Below are 24,948 nucleotides of genomic sequence, written 5' to 3' on the forward strand. Positions count from 1 at the left end.
TTTCATGATGTAATTAGAGCCACCACATGCCGTCATTCAACAGATGCCCTGTCAGGTTAAGGGGCTGATGGAAATTCAAGTCATTCACAGATTTCTTTATTGGGGTGCAGGTGGTTCAGCCTTATTTAGGGTCATTCTAAAAATATCAGTGTACAAGGGCAATAGTCTGTGAGGAAGTCTGGCTTACCCTTGACACCTGACTACAATTTATCTGACTTACCTTTGAAAAAGTTGCCAGCAATTTATGGAAACCTTCATCAGTGTGTAGTGATCAGGTTGTACACACATTTAAATGTAACTGGGAAACAATTAAATTAGAGTCATAAAGTTATTATCATGTTGCTCAGCAGGATTCATACTTCCCAATTCTGAGATGAACATCTGAACCTCAGACGTTTTCTTCGGTTTGATAATGACTAACTTCCCCAGTATCAGGCAAAAAAACAGGAACAATCGTTTTTTTTTTTCAAGTTTCACATTCCTTCTGTGACTTTCACACTGATATAAATCAAACTGAGGTCTGTGCGATTGTGTTAGAAGAAATCTAAATGCATTCCTCTGTGTAACACCAGAACCACATCGTCTTGGTATCTATTATGAACTGAAATTTTAAATCAGGAGTCAAAAGTTCAAAGTAACCAAAAGTAACCTTTTCCCAAGTTCACGTTTGTAGCATTGAAAGGTTCGTAAATACACATGACAGAAAGTCTTTTCAAAATAAAACTGTCTGCTGTGGTTGTTGCTGCTCTTAATTCCTTTGCTCATCATAAAGTTCCTCCATCAGTTTAAGAGGTTTAATTGAAGAAAACTCAGAAGATGGACTAAAGCCTTCAAAAGAGATGTCCCAGGTCACCTGTGTAGAGAAAGCCAGACTTTATGCAAAAAACCAACACGTTTAGGTCAAGCACATAAACACTGTTGACGGCATTACCTGTGGTCCAGTCTGCGGTGATGTAGAGTCTGTGTGAGCAGCTCTGAGGTGTTTTGGAAGGAACGTCCCAGCTCGTCCAGCTTCTGCTCCATGGAGATGATTCGCTGCTCAAGCTCAAGGTAAGAGCTGTTCCAGTTTGCACTCAGATCACACATGATCATCTGCATCTGTTTGAAGACAAGGCCATTTCCAGCTATATTTCATGAGTGAAAGATGACCCCCCCCCCACCCCACCCCGTATTAATCACATCAGTATAATAAGATACTCAACATTTGGTCAGATTTCTCACTCAAAATATTCAGGACATATAGTTTCTGAAAGATCAAGGTCTTGTTTTTTTTTTATGTGCACCGCCTTAAGTATCACACAGGACACTGTCAGACTTAAGTTAGTTTTTACAGAGATTTTTATGGTTTCACAGAACATTTATATATCTGGGTTAGGTAAATCGCTCTTTTATCCTGGCAAACTGACCTAGACACACGTCTGATGTATGTTCGACTTACCTTCGAGAGATCCACCATCTCACTGGCAAAATCCCTTAACTTCCTCTGCTTCAATCGCAAGTGACGAAATCTAGTCGAGACAGGAAAAAAATGAGTTCTATTCTGGTACAATGCTTTAACAGAACTCTAGTCAGCTTGTCAGCAAATTAAATTTTAATTCGCTTTTTATTTTAGTTTTAGGTTTGTTAATTTTGTAATGTGCTTTCATCATTTTAAATAGCTATAACTTATTTTTATTTCAGTTTAAGTCATTTTAGTACTCCAACTTAAACTTATTTGATTTCAGTTAGTTTCTTGTCATAAAACAAAAGAATGCAACAGGTTCATTACAGGTTTTGACATTGGTCAACAGAGCAACAGAGCAATGCTGCAGTTCATTATTATCAGATGCTGTGGATGTTGTTGACTCTGTGGCAATGCCAAGGCAACATGTCTTATTTAATTCACTGACACCCGCTGGATTTCTCAGAAAAGTGGTCTGATTAAGGATTTTTTTTTTGTTTTTTCACTTATCATTTTCTAGCTTTTTCAAAGAAATTGATTTTATAACTTGATAGTCCTCTTTTGGACATACATATGTACAAACATTTATCATAAAGACATATATTACTTCTATTTATAATTAGTTCAACTGAATTTTTGGTTGCACTTTATTTTACAGTCAAGTACTTACATGTACTTATAGTGTACTTACAGTGTATTTATTTAAGAAAGTTCTGGTAATACAAGGTAACTACATGGGGTAGGGTTAGGTTTAGGGGAAGGGTTCAGGGTGAGTGACTAGTTATTACATAGTTATTGTAATTACTATAATAAGTACATAGTATGTACATGAGGAACAGGACTGTACAATAAAGTGCTACCAAATTTTTTATTGTATATGTACATAGTAAGTGAACAAATTTATATTATTGAAACCTTTTTGCGTTCATGTAGGTTTTTGGGTTCATTTCAGGGTTAATTCATGATTTTCACTTTATTTTGTGGCCACGAGTAATGAAAGTTTTAGTAGCCCATTTGTTTACTTTGTGAAATAGGCCTACTGGCTGTTGTCCTTGAATATGCATTCCAAAAAAGCAAAATAGAAATCAGCTTTTGCAGGGGAACCATCAGCAACTGCTGTAGCATGCAGAAATGACCAGTGTCCGTTTGACATGGGAACAAAAACCAGACACACCAAACCAGAATGACCTCTTAACTGTTTGGCGGTCAGCTTGCTGGCATTCTGTTTTAGCTGTCGCTGCAGTACTCAGTTTCTTTCCAGAGTATTTTTGGTGGTTCTGCTAACCGTAAAACAGGAAGTCAGAATCCCTCCACCCTTACAGCCATCCACAATTACTCACAGATCTTATACATGCACACATGGAACATTCTAAGAGCCAGATTCCTGTAGTCATTAACGATGTTAATAAACACTGTGGTGTAAATTCGGACACACAGCTTCCTATTCATTGGTCATAAAGGAACTGCAGCCAAATAGGGCAGTCAGCTGAGCAGCTCTCCCCAAACTCAGCCCCTTATCTGCAGGAAGATGTCAGGACTGATATGTCATGTATGATTTTATAGAAAATGATGGTCCAGATGTTTAATTGGTTAACTGTTGCATGAGCTTGCTCATAATGCATAATTTAAATATTAAACACATTAAACATTTCCTCTACATATATTTAATTACAACAAATGGTAATATATATATATATATATATATATATATATATATATATATATATATATATATATATATATATATATATATATATATATATATATATAGAGTAGCATGCAGAAAGTTTGGGAACCCCTTGCAGAATTTTAACAAAATAAGAGAGAACATACAAAATAAATGTTATTTTTATTTAGTACTGTCCTGAGTAAGATATTTTATATAAAAGATGATTACATTTAGTCCACAAAACAAGAAAATAACTGAAATTATTAAAATAACCCCATTCAAGAGTTTGGGCACCCTTGGATCTTCATACTGCGTGTTATTACCTGGGTGATCAACGATAGTTTTTTTTGATGATTGTTCATGAGTCCCTTGTTTACTCTGAACAGTTAAACTGAGCTCTGTTCTTCAGAAAAAGCCTCCAAGGTCCTGCAGATTCTTCAGTTTTCCAGCATTTTTGCATATTTGAACCCTTTCCAGCAATGACTGTATGATTTTAAGATCCATCTTTTATACTGAGGACAATTGAGGGACTCAAAAACAACTATTAAAAAAGGTTCAAACATTCACTGATGCTCCAGAAAGAAACACACATTAAGAGCCAGGGGGTGAAAACTTTTTGAATATGAAGATCAAGGTAAGTTGTATTTAATTTGTTTTCCAGGAAACATGCAAGTATCTCCTGATGCTTCCCAAGGGCAGTACTAAATGGAAAAAAATTATATTTCAACAAAATAATTTGTTCTTCATCCTTTTCAAATTTTTTTTTTCTTGTGGACTAAATGTAAACATCTTTTATGTAAAATATCTTACTCAGGACAGTACTAAATAAAAAATAACATGCATTTTGTATGATATCTCTTATTTTGTTAAAATTATTTACATTTTAACAGATTCTGCACAGGTTCCCAAACTTTTGCATGCCACTGTATGAATGTGAACTATTTTATTATTAATATATGTATACAATTACAATTTAACATATATAATGAAATTATATTTAAAAATACTTATAATATTAACAAATACAAATATTATGATTAATCAAAAATAATAAATAATAATAATAAATAATAAATAATAATGATAAATATATATATTTTTAAATATAAATGTAAATATTTTTATTATTTAAATGTTTTATATATATATATGAAATTATATTTAAATGAAAATATAATAAAAGGGAGGGTGTGTTCTCTTTCTTTTTTATGTAAATCTTGTATTGTATATCTACTGTAAAAAAAAAGATGTATATATATATATATATATATATATATATATATATATATAATAAAATAATATTTTAAAATGTATAATACTAAAAAATACAAACATTATGATTAATTAAAAATGTTTTTTGAAAGATGTTTCATTATATATTTGCTTAATTTTGTACTTTTTAAATAAATTAAAACATATATAATTATTAAATTATATATATATATATATATATATATATATAAACATTTAAATGATGTTAATTAGATTAGATTTTTAAAAAGGAATTATCTATCTATCTATTATAATTTAAATAGAATAATCATTTGTTTTAAATTATGTTTCATTATCTATTTGTTTAAAAATGTATATATATTTTCAACTGCATAAAATAATTTTTTCAGCTGTCCACAGACCCACTTCCTTTCTCTCCTAGTGAATCTTGTATGAAGTTTAATGGTTTTGAATGCAGACTGTAATGGATCACTCACACACGGATGGCCTCTAGCAAGCATCTCTGGTGATGACGATGCTCTCCACTGTTGTCCTTTGTATGGGTGGTGCGATGCAGTAGCCAACATTCTCTTAGTACATTGGCTGCTGCGTGCCGGATCTGTGTCACAGAGAATTTGATTACAGTAATAAATAATCCATCCATCATAGCTCTACAATGATAGTCTATTGACAGTCTGCAGGCCATTCCTTAAGTAAATAGTTGCATGTTTGCATTGTTCAGAAGACAGCTGATCAAATATTGTTTGAAACTACTGTACAAGTTGCTGTCTGTTTAATTACACTCAGTAACATTAATATTATTATTTGTGATGTGATTGTGTAAATGACAAATTACTGCATAACAGAGTATTACTAGAAAATCTGGACAGGATGTAAGGAAACTGGTGCAGTTTATTAGGGTGCGGCCTTGAAAACAAAAATGGAATGACGGGAACGGAAGGACAAGTAATGGTTATTTTGAGGGTGATTTGAGGATGAGAATAGCCATCATAAAGTTATATGTGGGTTACAGACAGTTGAGGGTTTTTTTTCTTTTAATTAAACATTTCTCTGCTCTCTTTGATTTTATTATTGTCTGGGTTTCCATTAAAGACCTGCTCATAGTGATGTCACAAGCTCCCTGGCAATTTTGTGTGTTTGTGGTTATTAATAGAGTGTCCAACTGTGTCCAGATGTCTTCCTTTAATGTATCATCAAGGTAAAACATTGCAGGACCTGTTGAGTAGGACCTGTGGCATGCACACACACACACACACTCAGCAATACAGCCTGTGACAGGATATGGCTTTTGCCAAGTTAAAAACTTAGGTTTAGACCTTCATGAATGAAAGGAATATTCTAGGCTCAGTTCAAGTTAAACTCAATCAACACCATCAGTGGCATAATGTTGATTAACACATGAACTATTTCCATCTGTCCAAAAAAAAAAATATATATATATATATTCCAAAGCGGGTCTACAGTGAGGCAAATGGAATAAAAGTAAATTAGTCTAATTTGTAAACATTAAAATACTCACTTTATTATTGCTATTTAATACTATATGTTTTTTTTTTATTAAATAATATATTATAGTTTTATAAAAAATTAAATATTGTTTAAATACATAAATTAAATAATAATTAAAATAACACACATTTAAAATTTGATTTTTTTAATTGATTTTTTTATTCTACTCTTCAAAAGTATTTGTGTCAGCTTCCCACAGATCATATACAGATTATAATCACCAGCATTCTAATCAGTCACAGTAAGGATCATCTCATCCCTCAGCCAGCACTATAAAAGCACACACTCCTCACAGCCTAATTTTCTTGCCTCCCTTGTGGATCAAGGACTCAAAATGTATGCTCTGCTTACCCATGATCTCATTCGTACCTCCTTACAAGATCTTTTTTTTTTCTCCCTTGTCTTCTCCAGTGTCTCCCTCTATCTCCTAACTCGAATCCTGCTATACTCACCTGTCCCCAGATCCTGGTAATCTCCATAATTTCATTAATTCTTTGTGTGTTCTCCAGCTCTGGTTAAACAAGGAAAACATCATTATTTCCATTACTTCACCAAAGACTGTTTATTTACTTGAACTCACCTACCATTAGCCATTGCTACAAAACTGTTAATAAACACACCTGTTGGGTTAACGTTCCATCTTGTCTCAGTGTCTGGTATTCCATAACAGAAGACCAGACTATAACAGCATGAACCTGGCAGTTGTGGATCCCTTCCAGGAGCTGGTGGCTTTCCTCCGCAAGGTCCTCAACAAAACCGTTCCCACTCCCACTGCTCCATCAGCACCTGCTTTCTCACCAGCGACATCTCTGGCACCCATCTACAGTGCCCATGGCCAGTCCAGCACACTTCTAGCAGATGTAATGAATTCTTGCTGTTAACCACCTGCCAAGAATTGGAGAACTCTCTGGGGCTGCATCTTGGGGCTTACGATGGCACCACTGGGCTTGAGCACTTTATTCAACTGTCCATCAGAGTCACCAACAGAGCAAAGGACTGTATGGAGGATAATCAGTACCAAAAACCGCCTCTTTTTCACCAGCCAGAGTATCCCAGTTTTCCAGAACCTTACCCCGAGTCCATGCAGATCGACCACACAAATCTGTTTTTGGCCGAGCATCAATAGAGGCTGACCCAGGGGTTATGTTTATATTGTGGCCAGAATGGACATATTTTACACACAAGTCCTATCCATCCTCCTAGACCCATGGTGAATGTTGTTTCCTATTCTGCCGTTAATATACATCCACTCACCTATATGGTTTAGCTCACTACTCACTGGTGGTCCCTTTGGCCAGGGAAAAGTTTGATACTGGTTGGGTTCACTCCAACTTCAGGTTTGTCAGCTACATACTAAGGACATCTGCCTATTGGTTCTTGAGAATTTTACCACTGGGATCGTTCTAGGGTGTCTCCGGCTCATTTCACATGAACCTTCCATCTCGTGCTCCACCAGTGAAGTCCTGAAGTATGGCAAGGATTGTTTCTCCAGGTGTTTCCCAAATCTGCCTCGACCAGTCTCCCCGACTTCAGTTGGGGAACTTCACCTTCGGAAATTCACCTCCATCAAGAGCCCTATGGAGAAGTGATCTGTGGATATTCCATCATGTCCTTGTCAGTAATGTTTTCTGGCTGAAACGAGTCTCTCAGCTACAATCTCTTAGACTATGGGACTGTGCCATCGACATCCTGCCCAGAGAACCAGTGCCCAGACGCAAGGTATATCCTCTCTTCATCCCTGAACAGAAGGCCATGGAAGAGTATATTGAGGAGGCATTGCAACAAGGCTTCCTCTGTCATTCCACTTCCCGTGCTGCTTTCAACTTTTTCTTTGTTTCCAGGAAGGACAGAGGCTTGCAGCCTTGCATAGATTACCAGACACTCAACAAGATAACCATTAAATTCCACTACCCTCTTCCTCTCATACCTGCAGCCCTGGAACATCGGCAGTACATAACTAAGGTCCTCAAGAAGCTCTGTGAACACCAATTGTATCTCAAATCTAAGAAATATACCTTCCATCCTTCCTCCATCCAGTTCTTCAGATATGACATCAGTTCCAGTGGTATCAGAATGGATGAGAGGAAGGTGGATCCTATCAAGTCCTAGCCCACACCAACTACTATTAAAGAGCCCCAGTGATTTCTTGGTTTCTCCAACTTTTATTGCCGTTTCACCAATAACTACAGTGCCATCACCTCTCCTCTCACCAATCCACTTCCCATTTCTCAGTGTCCCAGGCTAAATCTAGGAGTGGATTTTGTGATGGATTTGCCTCAGAGGGGTTCACCTACATTCTGGTTGCGGTAGACAAATTCTCTTAAGCATGTCAACTGGTTCCTCTCAAGGGCCTACCAACAGCAATGGAAACAGCTGTTGAATCATGTCTTTCACAACTACAGCTTTCTAGAGGACATAGTCAGTCTTTCTTCTGGTTATCACCCTCAAAGCAATGGCCAAAAGGAAAAGAAAATCCATGAGATGGGCCATTTCCTCCATACCTTCTGCCATAGCTACCAGAACTCCTGGAATTGTTACTTTGCATGGGCAAATACGCACAAAACTCCCTCCATCAACCAGCCACGGGTCTTACCTCATTCCAGTGCATACTAGGTTACCAGCCACCACTCTTCCCCTGGTCTTGGGAATATTCTGTTCTGTTATCTGTGACACACTGGTTCCAGGAGACCGTGAGGGTCTGGGACTCAGCTCACCAACTTCGGCAGAGGGCTGTTCATCATCAGATACACCATGCTGCTGTCCGGAGAGCCATTTTCCAACCAGGCCAGAATGTCCAGTATGACTCCCCTGCAAGAAGCTGAGTCCCAGGTTCCTTCCTGGTCATTCGCCAAATCAACCCGGTCACCTATTAGTTAAAATTACCTCCACACTACAGAATTACCCCCATTTCCCATGTGTCACTCTTTAAACTTTACCACTCACCTGTTTCTCCTGTTCCCACAGAGCCTGTTCCCATGGTTGATCCCCCTCTTCGAATAGTACTAGAGCCAGGATAGCTACTCCGGTCCTGGAGAGCCACAGTCCAGCAGACTTCAACCCTTCAGGCCTTGATTAGCTTGTCCAGGTCTGTTTGATTAGGCTTCAAGCAAAAGTCGTCAGGACTGCCACCCCTGTACTAGAGGATGGAATGGTTTGTGCAGTCAAGGAGATCTTGAACTCCCGGTGCTGTAGTTGTTGGCTGGAACACCTTGTTGATTGGGAAAGCAATGGTCCAGAGGATAGATCTTGGGTCCCCAGGCATGACATCTTAGACCCCAATCTTCTAGCTGAGTTCCATGCATCACATAGTCAAGGTCATCCACCATGACGTTGAGGCCCTCAGGAGCGGGCCATGGAAAGGGGGGTTCTGTCATGGCCACACCAGGCTCACCCATCACATAGCGCACTCAATCACCAGAATTCTAATCAGTCTGTCACAGATGATCTCATCACTCAGCCAGCACTATAAAAGCACACACTCCTTACTGCCTCATTGTTTGGTCTCCATTGTGGATTAAGGACTCAAAATGTATGTTCGTCTTACCCGCGATCTTCTACTTACCTCATTCAGAGATTTGTTTTGTCTCCCTCGTGTCTTCTAGTGTCTCCCTCAATCTTTTCACTCCAAACCTTCTATACTCACCTGTCCCCAGCTCCTGGCAATCTCCATCATCTTATCAATTTTATGTATGCTCTCCATCTCTGGTAAAACAAGGGAAACTCTCATCATTATCTTCATTAATTTACCCAAGACTGTCTATTTACCTGAACTCACCTGCCATTATCCATTGCTACAAAACTGTTAATAAACACACCTGTTGGGTTAGCATTCCATCTTGTCTCCAAGTCTGGTATTCCATAACAATAGACAAGGTAAAGTTATTTTTTTGTTGTTGTTGTTGTTGTTGTAATTTTATGTCACAAATGCTGTCAAGTAAGCTTAAAACCTGGAATATTACTTTTAAAAGTTTGATATTTTCGGTGGTGGGAAATAATCAAATGTAACTACATTTTCAAAAACACCTGTCAATGCTTGCTCACTCAAAACAGTCTGATTTAATTACCCTTTGTCGAAACTCTAAGCATCTACCATTCTCCTCTATGCATTTATTTTGAGGTCTCTCCTCCTTCCCTCTATTGGAACCTATTAGAGGAATGCAAGCAGCCCACATGCCCACCTCTGCATCAAGATCCTAAGATCAGCACCTTCACTCATTTCCAGTGGATATGCTAACACTCCCTCACAACACACACATCAGTGCAACTTATTTCCTGTCTGAGTTAAACTTCTCATGGACTGACACAAGTTTTCCTGACAGGGACCTGATTGTTTCCTCCCTTTGACGCCTTTTGTCCACTATCAAGAGCTCAGTGGCCACCTCTGCCTGGCCATCCTAAGCATTTTCCCACACTGTGCTGCTATTAGGAATCCCCTATTTAAGGAAAAAAAAATATTATAAAAAGCCTCAGAAATCAAAACACGCGTGCCATGTGGAAAATTATGCTGCTTCCATTCATGCCTCTACATCCTCCGGGTCGTTGCTTTTTATGTTTCTCAACCGAAATGGACTGATATTTTTAAAGATTAAGTTAAGTATTCCCAAATGGCTAAGCTAAGCTTGGTTATCATTAATTTATCTTTTTTTATCACTACCAAATTGGTCATAAGGAAATAACCATAGGTGTTGACATAAAGACAATGAAGAACTGAAAGAGAATGGCATTTATGGGGTGTTTTATGTGGTGGTCTGTCTTGCTCACCCGCTTGGAGATCTGAATGTCCATCATGAAGAAATGCACATGTTTCTCCCCTTTGTTAAGCGCCAGTTTCTTAGTCATGACTGCTACCAACATAGCAGTACATGCCACACCCTGACAACAAACACATAGACATGAGCTTGGTTACCATCTGTCTTATTATCCCAAACATGTACTCAGGCATAAAGTATTCAGAGTTAATGATATTCAGACAGTACACAGAATTCTACAAAGATTCTCTGTAACAAGTGTATAAATATTTTTTTGGGGGGAATGAAATATAATGGCATTTATTTTATTCAACTCAGTTTCAAAATTTGGAAAGCTTTTCCAAAACAAAAAATATAGGAATGTAGCCCATTAATAAAATAAAATAAAATAATAATAAAATAAAGTTTAAAGTTTAAAATAAAGTGCATGTCTGTATGTAGAATGTTTCCATGTAATTTTACACTAAACAGTCAATTTACCTGAATGCCTTCATTTGTTGCATTAGAGAAAAAAATTATTGAGAGATAAAGAAAGGGAGACAAAGAGAGAGGCAGTTAGTTGTTATGAAGAGAAATAATAGTTAGTAAGCAGTAGTTTGTTCGCTATGGTATTGACTAAAAGTTCTGAAGACGCAAAGGCTTACAGTTCTTCCATAGTTGATTATTTACAGCAGTCAAGGAAAATGTTGAAGTGTAATTACAGAACTCCTCTTAGTCAATCATCTTAGTGAGCCAGGATTAATTAAATTAATTAAATGAATGAATTAAAAAGGCAACGTCTTTAATACTACCATTATTTGTCACAAGAGTTGCTCCCAAAATGCTCTTATATCTTATATGCCCTGCCTATGAGAACCCAGCTTGAGTAAAAAAAAAAAAATATATATATATATTTTGATTTACAGTTTTCAACATAACATCACCCTTCATAAAGATTTAGAACAATCTGTGAAAATATAACCTTTATATCTTTAATATTGACTGAGTAAGGCCATGTCAAAGATTGAAATCATAGTGAAATTAATGATTAACCTGTTAATTGTCACTCACATTTTTGAACATAGACATGAAAGTGAATGATCCAAACCTAAATTTGTGTAATTCATGACTGAAAACATTTTGTAACATGACTTTGATGTACCATTTTCATGATAATGCAATGTTTGATTTTAAAATGGGTTTCAATGGATGAATTTTGAGATTTTAAGTTTTCAAGCAATATATCATTTCTGATGATTTCTAAAGTGTGATAGAGAAGAAGGCAACAAAGAAGACTTTTTTTGACAAAGGTCAGAACTCATGTTATGATGTAGGTTTTTGAGGTGCACTCTTGCCACAAATTAATCTATTACTTTTCCTACATCATTTTTTATAAAAAAAGATTTGTAAAATATCTATTTAGGAGTCTTAGACCTTTCTAACAATATATAGTTTGTCATGATTAGATTAGGATTTAATTGTACCGTACTTTTTGGACTATAAGTCGCACCTGAGTATAAGTCGCATCAGTCCAAAAATACGTCATGATGAGGAAAAAAACATATATAAGTCGCACTGGACTATAAGTCGCATTTATTTAGAACCAAGAGAAAACATTACCATCTACAGCCACGAGAGGGCGCTCTATGTTTTCAGTAGTACACTACAGGAGCACTGAGCAGCTTAGAGCGCCCTCTCGCGGCTGTAGATGATAATGTTTTCTCTTGGTTCATTTCTCTTGGTTCATGTCAAATTAATTTTGATAAATAAATCGCCCCTGACTATAAGTCGCAGGACCAGCCAAACTATGAAAAAAACTGCGACTTATAGTCCGGAAAATACGGTAATATAGTGAAGACATAGGCGTCCCAGGACGGGGTGACAGTTAACGGGTTAAAATCTTTGATGCTTGTTATCTCATAATTAGATTTTGAGACTTCAGCCTGGATTTCATAGATAGGGTCACATATGCCACGTTTCCACTGAAATTACCCGGAACATTTGTACCAGGAACTTTTTTTCCCAGGAACTTTTTTCCCCCCAGACCTGTTGCTTTCTGTGTTTCCACCGCGGTGTAAAGTACCGGGAAGATTAGGCAAATAGACTGGTGATGTAGGTCTGCGCGCGTTTCTCAATACAAAGTAGGCTGATTTTGGACGTGCATCCTCGGTACTTTGTGCATTCGACTCGGGAGTGTGATGTCCACGACGACGCAAATCAGGTAATTCTGCAAACAGCAGCGTACTTGATAACTTCAGTCAGCTGACCATGGCTACTGCAATTTTCCTCTCTGTATATTTACAATAAAACGAAATGGGATATCAAATACCACTGCCTCCTTTCGTTTTCATTTAAACATAATAACAGCTGCAGAAATGTACTTAGTTCAGGGAAATGTGTGTATATATATATATATATATATATATATATATATATATATACAGCCATTACAATGAAACAAAATATTATATAAATTTGCCTTTTTTATTTTCATTTTAACATATAGATAAATTGAATACAGACCAAATATAACCTGTTAGATTTACCTAAAATGAATTATATTTATGTTTAACCACTAATGAGACATCAGAGCCAGCGGCACATATCAGAAGGTCTAGCCGAGGTGAGGCTGCTCTCTGCGGATACATGAGGACTGATCTCCCGCTGATCGCGTGGAGCTCACGTCTCAGAGATCGGCGTAACACATTTTTAATCAGGCGCTGTCTTTATAAATAAAACAAGCTTTGAGTTTTAAACTGTGAATTCATGTGTTATTTAACTTGAAATATGTAGATACACATTCATCTTTTGAACTGCCCCACCTCACAAGCAGAATTTTTAGGAATTCATGATGCAAAAAAATAAGCTACAAAAAAATCTTGATTATGGATTTTTTTTTCCCTTCTCCACTGTAAATATTCAAACACTTAAACCATATTACTTTGGAAGAAAAACAGTATAATCTTATATAAAACTGTATATAGTTATGCACAAATTCATTGCATATGACATAGTCATGTAAAAAGCTATATACAATAAAATATCTCAACTTCTTGATTGATGCTATTGTCTTAAAATGTAAACTATATTATCGCCCAGCATCTGATAAAAGCAACAATATAAGGCATTCAAATATTAAGATATAATAAACGTTATCATCATAATTTTCTGTAGCTGCTTTGAAAAAGCCGTATGCTATGAAAAGTACCTTAAAAATCTAATTGAATTGAATTTTTACTTGAAAGTATTATCACATTTTCATAAATTAACGTTTGAACTAAGTTTCTTATACAATAATGGCAATTATCTCATTGTTTGTTCTTTTTTTTTCATTAGATTTAATTTAGTTGAAGCTTAAAGCAAATCATTTTTCATTGATAACCAGGGTTATTTTATTATCACTGAGACACTATTTTAGTTTTTGTTATTCTGAAGGTTATTACTTATTTTTATATTTTCTGTTTTCATTTTAATTTTATTACAAAGTAATAAAAGTTTTTATTATAAAGTTTTTTAACAACGTATTTAGAAATTAGTATTTTAATTTTTTGTTGTTGTTGGTTTTTTACTCATGTTGTTTTCATTGATTTTTATCTCTGATTTAGTTTCAGTTATTTTAGTACATCAAAATAAACAATTAAAATGAGACACATTGCCTTGGAATCTAGGCTGAAAGTATATGCTAAACTATTTTAAGTAACAAAATCTGTTTTATGGTTTTAGTTTTAATTAACTATAATAACCCTGTTTATATCCAGTGTGATTTTATTTATATATTCATACTCAATTTCTCAATGATAAGTATCTATTTGGGCAAGAAGACAAAAAATACTGATGAAGAATATAATTTTTTTGCAGTGCAGGTGGTGGAAGTGCAAGTCAAACACACAGAAGTGCATCATACTTCCATTTGATGGGTAACAGGTGATAATGGAAGCTGATCTCGATACTGGAAAGTCAATAAAGTCTCATCTTCAAGTAGAGAAAGTGATGGGAGGCATTTACATGAGACAACCAGGCATGTTGAACACTCCCATTGAATGAGTTGCAGGTGAGAGGGCTATCCCTAATCAACATCCCGTAAACTGTTCCAACTGAATTAGGAAACATTTTTCTGGTTTTCCAAGTCTTGGGCACAGATTGGCACACCCTCCTGATCTAGTGGCGCCAAATGCTATAAACCACCTAAAAATGGCAATGGTGGAAAGTTTTCCCTTAAAAAAGGGGAAAGCTTATAAAAATACTGAGCGAGGGAGAGAAAGAGGAGTGAAGGATTATTTTCCACTGTGTCAGGGAGGTGTCTGGGTTTGGCTTTAGCTCCATGCTCCTCTCGTGTGAGCCCCATGCTCCTATCCTGCGGGCTTATCTGCTCTGATCGGAAATGAGGGATGGAGAGAAGAGAAGGGTGGACAGTCTGGTGCAGATGCAGCTGCCTGAGTCAGAGAGGAGCTGGAAACCTAACCCTCACGAACATACGACACAACACAGCACATGTTCACAACACGCACTGGCACACGCTAACATTTGTTCATTTAGTACATTAGTTATCTTGAACTAACAAAGACTTTGTAAATCTCAATGTATTGCTCGTTGTTGTTATGTACTGTTAGTAAATGCAGTAACTAGTGTTAACTAGTGTGACCTTATCATAAAGTGTTACCAATCATCCTTTAATTTTCTTTGAAAATTACCTTGTTTTTAAACTACAAAATTGTAAATCTACAATAAAAACGATCATTTGACCCTAACGTTAAAAACTAATATGTGTTAAAATTTATATTAATATTTAAAAAAAAGAAGAAGTAATATTTAATACGCTTCTTCCATGAAATTAATACATATCGACAATATTTTCAATCATTCTGTCTGAAATGATCTTGTACGGGTGTAACCAAAGTTCTTGGTTTACAGACAAAACAATCTGTGTATCATTTTGCTAAATCATTCCCTCCCTTCTTCACTTACTGAACTCAATGCTCAGATACACCCAGACACACACAAAGCCTGAGAGTCCATATTTAAAGCATTTTTTTTTTAAAATATGTTCATCATGTCTTAAAGATATGATTTCAGCATACAATCTATAACAAACAAAAACTAGTTTGCTGGATATTTGTTCAAATGCAAATTATTTATTCAGATGACCGTGTTTATTAATCATGCGACTGAATAGCTGAAAGAAGTCACAGACTGAGACTATGATTCTATTTAAATCATAATCTTCATCCTTCATCAGAGGGCCTGCTTGCACAGCATCACTAAAATCCCAGCTGGACTCCAGTGCCGCTGTCAGGAAGGGTGGAAGAACAGCTGTGACTGTACAAAAATGTGTCCAGATGGACGTGGATCTTATAAATCAGTCACAATGCTTTAAGTGTGATGAAGTGGAACCAGTGCAGCAAGGTGTCATTTAAGAGACAAATGACTTACAAACCACATACAAGCATTCTTAGACCAGTATTAATTAACTGAACTATGTTGTAAAAAATGCATCTTTAATTATAGGTTATCCTGTGATCAACGGGTCAGTAAAATGTACATCTAAAGTATATGGCATAGTTACAGTTAACTGAAAAATGACTCATGAAGGAGTTTGTTGTGGACTCTGAATCATTCGTTAAGTGATTCTGATTTAAAGCACAAGCTCATGAGCAAATTTGAATCTCACTCATTAAAACGAACTTAAGAGTAAGTTTTCACATCATCATGGCTCACGCTGTATTTGTTGTTGTTATGATATATTACATACAAATACTGTACACCGATATAGCTGACTAAAGCACATATAGCATACACACACACACAGTTTTCAGGCTAAATGATTGTCACATTTGCGACTATTTAAATCAAAGTCGAGAGCTACCTAACAATGCATATACAACATCCTATGATAATGCTAAACAAAATGTATTTCTTTACTAAACTAAAGAAATGGAGCTCAGTGAAACAGTAGGAGTCTTTGTTTTCTTTCAATATAAAAAAAGTTTTTATCTTTAACAAAAACTAAACTTTAAGAAAAAGCACAGGGTACAACAAAAGTGATTTCATTGTTTTGTCAATAATTACATCATTTATTGCATTTGTCTCAAACTGCTAGTACCAGTAGATCGAGAGCAGTATGAGTAATAGTTAAGAGTTAGTTAAGAGTTTTATTTACCATGACACCTGTGAAGAGACACACCAACTTGCCACAGCTGGTGCGAGGGTACACATCTCCATATCCCACTGTGAGGAAGGTGATGGCTATCAGCCACAATGCTGTGTCCATGCCACCTGTCTCTACCTGTTGCTGCCTATAGATGGAGACAGAGAGTGACTGTGTAAATATACGCAGGGTATGTATTCTGCAAAACTAACAAAATCAGACTTAAACTGATTAAAAATCTAAATAATTGTTGCAAAAAAGCAATGACTCATCCATGCCATGACAAGTAAACCAGAATGTATTGCTCCAAATTTGACAGTCAGTAATGAGCTGATGCTGAAGAGCAATTTGTTTGTTCCTGAAATAAATCTATTCATAAGAAATGTACGACCACAACTCAAATTGACCATCAACATCAGAAGAAGCATGATAACACTTGATTAGCTGTTTCTAATGAGTCGAGCAAAAGGAAAGTGAATGGAAAAAGCATAATAAATACTGTCTGTGTAAGTTTTGCTACAAATGATTGCACATTCTGTACCTTTCACACAGTCGCAGCATCCAAGCTGCGGAGAGCCAGAAAAACATAATAAAGACCAGCAGCGTGCGGGCCGGATACTTGTTCATTAGCACCTTGAGCACAAAGCGGAAGCTGAAGTTGATGTTGTTGAGGGAGCCGATGCTCCTGTACGAGGCGCTGAGCAGCACCTTGCTATGTAACAGGACGGCTCTGTGCACGAGATACAGTCTCAGGAACATGAGGGCCGACAGCAGCAGCTCCACATCCAGCATGACTTCTTTGTGACTCGAGGACAAGCAGAGGGGGGTAGAGGAATTTTGCTCTGGCTCCCCCCCCAGTCTGTCCCCCATATCTGGCCTCAGGTAGATAGCCACGGGATGGATAGCACAGACAACGAGCTCCAGGGAGATGCCAAGCACCCGGTTACTGGTCATGGCAATGCGCCAGTCCACCTGGTTGTGGTCAATGATAAAAAGCTTGAAGAAAGGAAAGAAAAACAGAGGCAGGATGTGTATCAACAAGAGAATCACTTGATTGATCTCATAAGGAAGCAATGATTAACAAAAGTATGGCCGAGACGAGAGAGTGAGCAAGATGTTCTTGATTCACTGTAAGAATGGGGCCAAAACAAATACAGCCCTGCCCTCCCTGATAGGACGCCCAGCTGTAAACTGTTTTGCTTGTGAAGGACATGTGTGTCAGTGAAACTACTCGAAACCATAAATCACAAATGAATGGCTCATTAATTACATGACACAAAAAATATTAAACATGACTTGAAAAGCTGAAAATGAGTGACACCACATATCAGCAGTCGTCTTGGATTACAACAGACAGTTTGAAAAGTACATGGACCAGAATTCGGTTGTAATTGTAACTGTTGCTTACATTTTCCTGCTACACTTATTGTACCAGTTCCAGCCGCTGTATAATCTGCAAAAGTTTTTCACTCTGCACTGCAGAATTCTCCTCATACATGAGGTCATTGAGTGCGATGACAAGACACGGAATTCTAGGTAATTTACTCAAATGTTTAGGCATTTCAAATCAATAGAGACTTACTGTGGCAAAAAGGCATGGTTTATCGAAGAAAATCTATAATGCTTAAACTGCACCAAATAAGGTAACATATTAAGTGTAACATAATTAACCACACTATAATCTAATGAAAATAGAAATATATTTGTAGTAGTGTTATTTTATTGCATGTGCATCCCAAGGGGTTCCAGAGTGTTTTGAAAAGGTTTTGCTTTTGCTTTGTGAAACTCATGAATAAAATAAATGAAAAATATTAGAACTGTCAGTATATGAATATACTTAATCTTGATTACAATCTTGATAAAGGACAAAAAAATTAAAAAGGTTATTGTGAATTTTCTGATATTTGTCTTATAGTCGCGCATTTATATCGCACGTCTCAGACTTTTCTTCTAAGAAATGCACTTGCACTGGTAGAAACATTAACTTTTACATTAAACTTTTTCATTTTACATGAACTTTTATAAAGTGTTTCTGTAGCTCAAACAGTAGAGCAGTGCATGGCACTATACAAACCCTAAGATCATGGCTTCAATTCCCAGGAAATGCTTAGAAAAAAACGTATAAGACAAAAACAAACTACAACTTATATTATTAATAAACTTATAATGTATAAAACTAAAACTAAATGTAAACATATTATGTTGCACCATAAATACGTATTAAAAAGACCTGAAGAAAAAAACACTTTTCTTAAAAGGAAGCTTTTCACCCTGTTGTACAATACTGATAACATAACAACATGTAGTTGCATAAGTTCCTGCTATGATAGGAATCACAACTGAAACTACCAATACTGAAGAGTCGCCCCAATGACATTTTACATTCATTTTCTTCAAAAGAAGTTAAGCAAACCTAATTCATCTGGCTGCAGAGAGTCAGATATTTTGTCCCCCCATGGGGACACAGTTAAGGGCTCGTCGGGTGCAAGGAATGGGGAAAGGGTTGGGCTGGTCTGAGAGAGATGTGAGATCGTGTTAAAGCAGGTGATATCGAGTGGGCCGATGAAGACATGTGCTGAGGTACTTAAGAGTAGTGGGGGCTTTTGGCCAAACATCATGCTTTCCTAAAGTACAGCAGATTTTAAAAGACAAGAATTAAGAATTGTATATAAATATGCTTTCACATTCAAGTTCATAATTCTTCTATTCCTTTTTATCTTCGCTTTTGTTTTACTTCATTGCCCCAAATGAGTCAGAAAGTGTAACTGACTTTTTAACTTTAAAGACCATGAGGTCCCTTTGGCCCCCATAATACTAACTTTGTCTGAGGAGTTCAGATAACCCCCATCTGCTCCTCACACTTCACCCTTCTTATCTCTATACTAGACTTGTAGATAGATCCCCTGCTGTGAAACGTTTTCTGAATTTGATGCTGCCAAAATTTAGTCCGATTTCTCTCACTGGCCTCAGTAAATTTTCTCTTTAACCATTATTCATTCCTGCTTAACCCAAAGCAACATACATTACAGTTTTGGAACTGTGGTCACACAATCTAGTGACTATTTTTCAGAACTAGAAGAACTAGAACTAGAAACAAAACTGAAAACAGTGCTAAAATTAGGATGAAAAATATCTTCAAGAAATTCTTAAAGGGCTAGTTCAAAAAAAGAAAATTCTGTGATTGTTCTACTAGCTAAATATTTGAATGCATGTTTCAACTAAGTTAACATTCATTATATGGGCAGAAAAAACCTTTGTTTGTGTTTCACAAAAGAAACAAAGTCATACAAGTTTGAAACAACACAAGGCTGATGAGTAAATTATGACAGAATTGTCATTTTTGGGTGAACTGTCCCTTTAAGAGCAATATCTTCCGACATTCAGAGTTTAAAAGGAGGCGATTCAACGTAATCAGATTGAACAAAAACACTCACTCTGATGTCTTTATAATGGAAGGCGATGATGAGAATGAGCAAACAACCCGTGGAGAAACTGATGAGACCATTTATGGAGAGGGCATAAATGGATTCCTGGAGAGAACAGAGAAAACAAAGAGAATGAGAGTGAATTATACAATAAAGGTTATAATGTCGTACTACTTTTCAATGTGAGAATTGAAAAATAGTACTTAAATACAAATGATAAACATTTAATAGTCTAAAGTTACAGTATTTCACTGTAATTTCCACTGATTAATTATTACATTTGGTTTAAATAAAGTGAGGCAGGTGCTTCCTGTTGAAAGAAAGCAATGAGCAATGTAACATTTTTAGAATCCTATTTAAGATTGCTTTACTAACTCCAACAACCATGTTATGTGGGGATGATCACGCATGAAAATCAGCATCAAGCTTATATGCCATTAGAGGTCAAAACTCAAATCCATTATTCAAACAGGCGCTAATTATGCACTAAATGATGTGGAAAGATGCAATATGACCGCAGGCAGTGTGAGCAACACAAAGGGGAGGGAGACAAAATGTGGAAAAACTTGCATAAATAGCCAATTTTCCTGCATAACCTGTTTTCCAAGAGAATGGTAAGCTTAAATAAATTATCGTGCCTGGAAGATCGTTCTGTTAGCATGTGCTCCTTCTCCATACCAATGCAATGAAAACAAACTAAAACAAATTCATGCACTGCAATGCAACTGTGAAAGCAAATGCCATTACATTGCCAGAGGAAAATATACAAACAATTACATCATTATACCGATTCTGATATAATGACAGTTCAAACAGATCAGGTTTCTTATCAGTTTTCTGAGCAGATTTTCTACAAACCCCCTTTACTAAATCAACTGATCACTGAATGAACATAAACTTTAATTTGGCCTATATACTAAGTGATTTGATCTCAAGAGTGACATTAAAAACCAGAAAGGACCCTGCCACTTTTGTGTTGAGTTAATAAACAAGGTGTCCTGCATAAGTCGGAAACAGATTATTTTATGCATTAAAGCAGAATCATGCTTGGCCAGGTATTTTGACGTCAACAGTGAATTTAACAATATGAGAGTCCAAATTTCATATAGAGAAATCTGGTATAACCAAAGTGGTTTAATAAGAGCAGGTGCATAGTTAGAGAAGAAACTTCCATTGCATAGGTTATATACCCAATCAATGCATGCTTTGGGTTTGTATAATAACTTGGCAACTTCCTGTACACAGTTCTGCTCAATTTATCTTCAAGCCATCACCCAAGTTCAGCCAAAAATGTAAATTCTGCCATCATTTCTGTATGAGTTTCTTTCTTTCGTCAGACACAAAAGAAGATATTTTGAAGAATGTTGGTAACCAAACAGCTACTGGTAGCCATTGATTTCCACAGCATTTGTAAATTACTGTGGAAGTCAGTGGGGACCATCGACTGTTTGGCTGCCAACGTTCTTCAAAATATCTTCTTTTGTGTTAGAATTTTCATTTTTGGTTTAACTACCCCTTTACATTTACATTTAGTCATTAAGCAGACGCTTTTATCCAAAGCAATTTACAAATGAAGACAATGGAAGCAATCAAAATCAAAACCTCTTTAAATCCAAAGTCTAAAACCACATAATTGTGATACGCATCTATAGAAACAAATTAAATATATAAGGTTGTTTTGATTGTATGGATTGCATGTGCAGTTTTGTAAAAGTTATTCACAAATTGGCTTCAGAAAAATAATGAATGATTTATTTGTGTTCATGGTAAATGCACCACACTGACATTCAGGAAACAGTAAAGTTTACAGGGTGTATGGCTGAAGTTTGTTTTGCCCACTTTAATCACCATGGAATGTGGACAGGACAGCACGTGAAAATCAGCATAGTGCTTATGTCCCGTTTGAGGTCAACACTCAAATCCATTATTCAAACAGGCGCTAATTATGCACTAAATGGAGTGGAAAGATGCAATAGGCAGTCTGAACAGCAGAAAGGGAGAGAGGACAAAATGTGGAAAAACTTGCATAAATAGCTGCTTTTCCTTTATAATTTGGTTTCCATGAGAATGGTAAGTTTAAATACACCGTCACGGTTGCAGAATTAGGCTATGCTTTGGAGGCGTAAATTAATTATTTTTCTAAATTGTCTGAAGCAGTATAATCAAAAATAAGTTTTAAGCAATTTGACCAAAAATAATTGGAGGAAACTTGCTAGAGCGAATCAAGAAAACAGAGATGAGAACAATGATTAGTTGTCAGTCAGGGCGTTAAAACTCTTCAGCCATCCATGTTGACTAGTACAGTGTGAGACTGCAAAAATAGAGATTAAGTGATAAGGTGAAGAGTAGTACGTTTTATAAAGGTCTAAATGAAGAAGATGCAGGTCTAAATGTAGAAGAAAAACAGCCGATACATTCAGGTTTTGTTCACAATAATATAAAACATTTAATGAGGTCTTCAAATTAGTGTTTTTATACATTTATGAAATGTAAATCAGAGCAGGGGCCAGATAAATAAAAAAAATTGAAGAATGAAGTTAAGAAATGTCTAAAACTAAATTCCAAGAAGTTTGTAAAATTGTTCCTAAGTGCAATGAATAATAATGATAAAATTTACGAAATTCTCAAATATTTTCTTAAGAACACCTTTTTTTTTCTTACAAAAAATATGACAGGCTTTGCAAGGTCTGGATTCACAAAATAAATAAATTCTAAAGAAGGAAGTTTAGGAATTTTCTTTAGATAAATTCCAAGACGTTCATAAGAATGTTCCTAAGGGCAATTCTTACGAAGAAAATTATTAAGACATTATGTGTGAACATCTTTCTTATTTTTATTTTTTATATTTCAAATAATGACAGGTTTTTGTAAGGAAAATAGCAGTTAAGAAGAATTCTATTCCTAAGAATGTTTTGTGAATCTGGCTCCAGAGATATTATCCCTTGTTATTGTTATGTTGTTGTTAAATAAAATCCAAAATATATATAACTGTTTAGTAGAGCAAGGTGCTAGCAAAACCAAGGTCATGGGTCCAAATCTTAGGGAATGGATAAACTGGTACAATGCACTGCTGCACTGGACAGCACTGTGATTTGCTTTGGCTAAGCTCATAAATGATCAGACAAATCAAAATAATGACTCTGGGATACATAACAGTTAATAAGTGATCACAGTGCACTGACTATCTGGTTTCCTGTGTTAAGTTTGGTTTCTGAGAATCTACTCGGTATTCTGAGTATATAGTTTCCTCTTCGCCTTTGGTCAACCTGATACCCCCCATTAATGTGTTCGCAAAAAACGACTCTAGCTTTTTTCGAGATTACTGGCTGATTTGTGGAATGGAACGAAAGAAACTCCATTAATGTATAAATGCATTTGTGTGTATTATGACCCGCAGGGTCCTGGAGGCCCCCCTGCCCTGCACCTTCTGTATGTCTGCCTTATCTAACACACCTGATTTCACTCTTCAGCTCGTTAGTAGAGACTGAAAGGACTAAATTGCGTTTGTCTGATTAGGGAGACAGACGAAATGTGCAGGGCAGGGGGTCCTCCAGGACAGGTTTAGGAAGCACTGAGTTAGATCAAGTAGCAAGAGTGCATTAAGATAACAACATGTATCCACTTTTTAACAAAAAAACTGTTACAAAATAGTTACTTTTCTTTGGTTCCCCACAACTAAATTAAAATCGTCCCTATTTCAGGCGTGCAGTTTTGGAATGTTTAATTTCTTTATTAGGGTAAATGATTATGCATGTCTCTTCTCCTAAATCTGGGTGATGTTTCTCTTTATTGAAAATCATTTTACCCTCTAGAGCCCATAACTGATGCCCCATCCATCAAATTCACTACTCGTTTCAAGCGCTCTGGTGTTTTCTGTATTTCACAATAGCTGTAGATCTACTTACTGGTTGATACACTAGTGGGCACAGCTCAGCATGTAATATCATCAGCAGAATGCCTAACAGCGCGGCTCCCAGTGCCCACGCGCAGAGGCGCTTCTTGTCCTCCAGAAGGAACTTTCTGTCACGCAGTCTGTAAAGATTTCCCCCCTCGATCGGACCGAGTCTCTTCCCCGTGTGAGACAGCGGTAGTCTTATCTCAGTCGTTTCCCCGTTATGGTTGACAAGTCCATCACAGTTTCTGCCATCCAACTTGGTGTCCAAGTGCGCGAGGCGAGCGGTCATCTCCATAGCGCGCTCTTGTCTTCAGTCCATACAGACATCAGTCGCCTTGTTCTCCATCCTGTCCTTCTCCCTCTCCAACCAAAATATCGGAAGGCATAGCGCGTTGAAGTCGAGAAGTATTTCAAAGCTCAGAGCGAAGACCGAAACGCGCGCTCATACCTGCGAACTTCCACTGTTACGCGCCTCAGCATTTGACTTGGGTCTGTGGGTAGGAGCTCTGAAACGGTTCACTATGATGAAGTAGCGTTCTTACGTATGCTGTGCTCTTACGTACGTATTAACTATATAGTTAAAAGTGTATATAGGTGAAGCGCTCCAATTATAGTAGACTTTTTAATGATTTTATGTATCTTCGAGGCACAAATCCGTTCCCGCGTGACTTTTTTTTTTTTTTACACAAAACACAAACAATATTTATTTTTGGCAAGTTTGTAAAGTGATCAATATTGACGGAATTTGTTATGTTTGTTTGTGTACCGCCCGATAGTGATATTTATATCGTATAGCCCTATTTAACAAGTTGCAATTTTTGGAGGTAAATGAAACACTTCAAAACACCAATTAAAAGGAATGTATTCTTTTAAGACTGAGCTTTTCTTAAGGTTCCTTTTCAGC

The 24,948-nt window shown here is 36.5% G+C and overlaps 1 protein-coding gene across 3 annotated transcripts; it reads right to left on the reverse strand.

Annotated features, from left to right (window-relative positions):
* Positions 1-80: 80 nt before the first annotated feature.
* Positions 81-24,541, reverse strand: LOC132103019 (intermediate conductance calcium-activated potassium channel protein 4-like). Of its 3 annotated transcripts, XM_059507810.1 has the most exons (9): positions 24,055-24,541; positions 20,159-20,254; positions 17,266-17,720; positions 16,737-16,872; positions 10,614-10,724; positions 4,820-4,941; positions 1,439-1,508; positions 932-1,098; positions 81-853 (listed from the first exon to the last, which is right to left on the reverse strand). In XM_059507810.1, exons 1-9 carry the CDS (start codon positions 24,337-24,339, stop codon positions 850-852), a joined length of 1,446 nt encoding a protein of 481 aa, XP_059363793.1. In that variant the 5' UTR covers positions 24,340-24,541; the 3' UTR covers positions 81-849. The 3 variants fall into 3 exon arrangements, 1 of the variants encoding a protein (XP_059363793.1); XR_009423320.1 differs by lacking the exons at positions 81-853; positions 932-1,098; positions 1,439-1,508; positions 4,820-4,941 and adding exons at positions 5,900-6,363; positions 8,796-9,315; positions 9,415-9,552; XR_009423319.1 differs by lacking the exons at positions 81-853; positions 932-1,098; positions 1,439-1,508; positions 4,820-4,941 and adding exons at positions 5,900-6,363; positions 8,796-9,552.
* Positions 24,542-24,948: the final 407 nt, after the last annotated feature.

The sequence above is a fragment of the Carassius carassius genome, chromosome 24 (assembly GCF_963082965.1).
Source record: "Carassius carassius chromosome 24, fCarCar2.1, whole genome shotgun sequence".
Classification (NCBI taxonomy): Eukaryota; Metazoa; Chordata; class Actinopteri; order Cypriniformes; family Cyprinidae; genus Carassius; species Carassius carassius.